The sequence below is a fragment of the Coregonus clupeaformis genome, chromosome 8 (genome assembly GCF_020615455.1).
Source record: "Coregonus clupeaformis isolate EN_2021a chromosome 8, ASM2061545v1, whole genome shotgun sequence".
In the NCBI taxonomy this organism is placed as follows: Eukaryota; Metazoa; Chordata; class Actinopteri; order Salmoniformes; family Salmonidae; genus Coregonus; species Coregonus clupeaformis.
In genome coordinates this window covers 58,840,867-58,842,917 of record NC_059199.1, presented here as the reverse complement: position 1 = coordinate 58,842,917, position 2,051 = coordinate 58,840,867, and the positions used below count along the sequence as shown (strand labels likewise).

At 54.7% G+C, this 2,051-nt stretch overlaps 1 protein-coding gene across 1 annotated transcript; it reads right to left on the bottom strand.

Annotated features, from left to right (window-relative positions):
- Positions 1-217: 217 nt before the first annotated feature.
- LOC121572628 (transmembrane protein 200A-like) lies at positions 218-1,597 on the bottom strand. The gene has a single exon (XM_041884659.1). The coding sequence runs from the start codon at positions 1,595-1,597 to the stop codon at positions 218-220; it is 1,380 nt and encodes a 459-aa protein (XP_041740593.1).
- Positions 1,598-2,051: the final 454 nt, after the last annotated feature.

Sequence of the window (2,051 nt, the reverse complement as noted above, 5' to 3'; positions counted from 1 at the left end):
CTGAATTTCACTAGAATAGTTTCTTTTATAGCCTCCCTTCTCGGTTTCAAGAGTCAGTGAAAATAGTGCACAATTATGATCCAACAGAAAAAGCTCCTACTCCCGGTAGTCGATATATCAGCATCCATGAGCATCTTTCTCTATAAGCTGTTTTTTTTTTTTTAAACAGAGGGCCCTGATATGGGGCCATGTTGAGATATGGGGCCTTTACTGGCTCTCACTGAAAAGGCCCTGAGCCGAAACTGTTATCCCACTGAGAACACTGCTGCTCCAACTGGTCTAGCAGCCTGTCCACCGAGTCCTCCTTATTGTCCAGCTTCAGGTACCTGCGGGCACAGCCCAGGTCTAACCGGGGCCAGCTGCGGTGCCTCTGCTCCTCAACGGGGGTGAGCTCCGGGGGCTCCACACCTCCACCTCCACACCCGACCATGTTCACACACGCGTCTGAGCTGGGCTCCCTCCGCGTGGGCTTGGCCCGCACTATCTCTGGGTCTGCCCCAGGTCCCCTGGGTCGCATGGCCCCTTCCTGTAGACATATTACAGTCTGGGGCCCGTGGGGGCCGGGGTTAGTCCTGTAGCTCAGACTGTGGGAGCGCCTGGGCAGCGTGGCTGTGACCTCCGACCTCTCCCAGTCATCCCCTCCCAGAGTGGACAAGGACAAGGAGCTGGCTGACACCAGGTAGTTGTTGAGCTTAAAGAGGTGAGCAGGCTGGGGGTCCGGGCTGAAGCCCCCTACCCCTGGATCACCAGCACCACCGGCCCTCTGCGTGTTGAAGTCAGTCTTGCTGGAGTTGCAGGAGTTGGAGTGGGAGGAGTGGAGGGAAGGGGTGGAGGCTGACTCCTGGTGGTGTAGAGCCTCTGTCTGTAAGGTGGCCTGCTGGTACGTACAGTCAGCTGCCCTGTCCTCCTGCCTGCTGTCTCTGGTCGTCTGCAGCAGGGGCTCTAAGCTGGCCAGCTGCTGCAGATAGAGGATGTTAAGGTGGGCGGCGGGCAGACTGCTCACCCACTGGTAGTGTCTGGCCATGGAGTTGGCTGCTGCCATGTCTGAGAGGTCGGCCGAGGGCACGGCCGCCGACACCGAGCAGATGACGCTCCGCATCTGGGCCAGCAGCACCTGGGTCTCCCTGTCGCGGTTCTCGTACAGCACCGTGTTGGCACAGATGAGGATGAACAGCCCCACGCCCATGATGACCGGTCCCAGGAGCTTCATCCTCTCACTGTGGATCAAATTAGCCGTGGTCAGGAGGCTCTTAGCCCCCAGGCTCCAACCGGATGACTGGGGCTCAGAGACACCCCCACCTCCACCTCCACCTCCTCCTGCACCATCTACAGAACCAGAGCCTTGTTGTCCAACTCCTAGCAGCTGGGAACGGTGGGTCCGGTAGGGCCAGTACCCAGCCACTGCCAGGGCCGTGCCCACCAACACCACCATGATCCCCAGCACCAGGAAGGCTCCTGGCATGGAGCGAATGCGCAGCTTGCCGCGGATCAGGCCCTCCTTCTTTTGTCCCCGCAGGCTGAAGCCAGACATCCGTTGGTGGGGGGTGGGGGAGCTTGGCGTCGGGCCCCCGGGGGGGTCGGCCTTCTGGGTCTTCATGGTGCGGCTCGGTCCAGTGCCCTATCGGAACACTGTGGAAGGGGGGGCAAAGTTCAAGGGTTAGGAAGACACATTTCCTATGGACTATCTTTTTTTATATATATACTGTTGTTGATATTGTTCACCTTTCTCCCACACCCTTTTTTTCTACTTTGTTTTGTTCCTCTTTTTTAATCTTCTAAAGTGTGTTGTGAGCCCACTTTAAATCAACTTTTTAAATTGACTTAACTGATGCTACACTGCATCCTTATCCTGTAAACACTGAACTCTTCAGCCTCTTAGAATTCATTATAACATGTTCTCACTTTCATACTGCCGATACTTTGCTGTTCTATTGTTCTATTGTAAAAATAGCTTCTGATGTGTGACACAACCAAATGTTTCCCCTTCTGAAATACTTTGTTAAAAACATTTAATTTACAAGAGAGATACTGAAGTTATTTTGTGAATATTT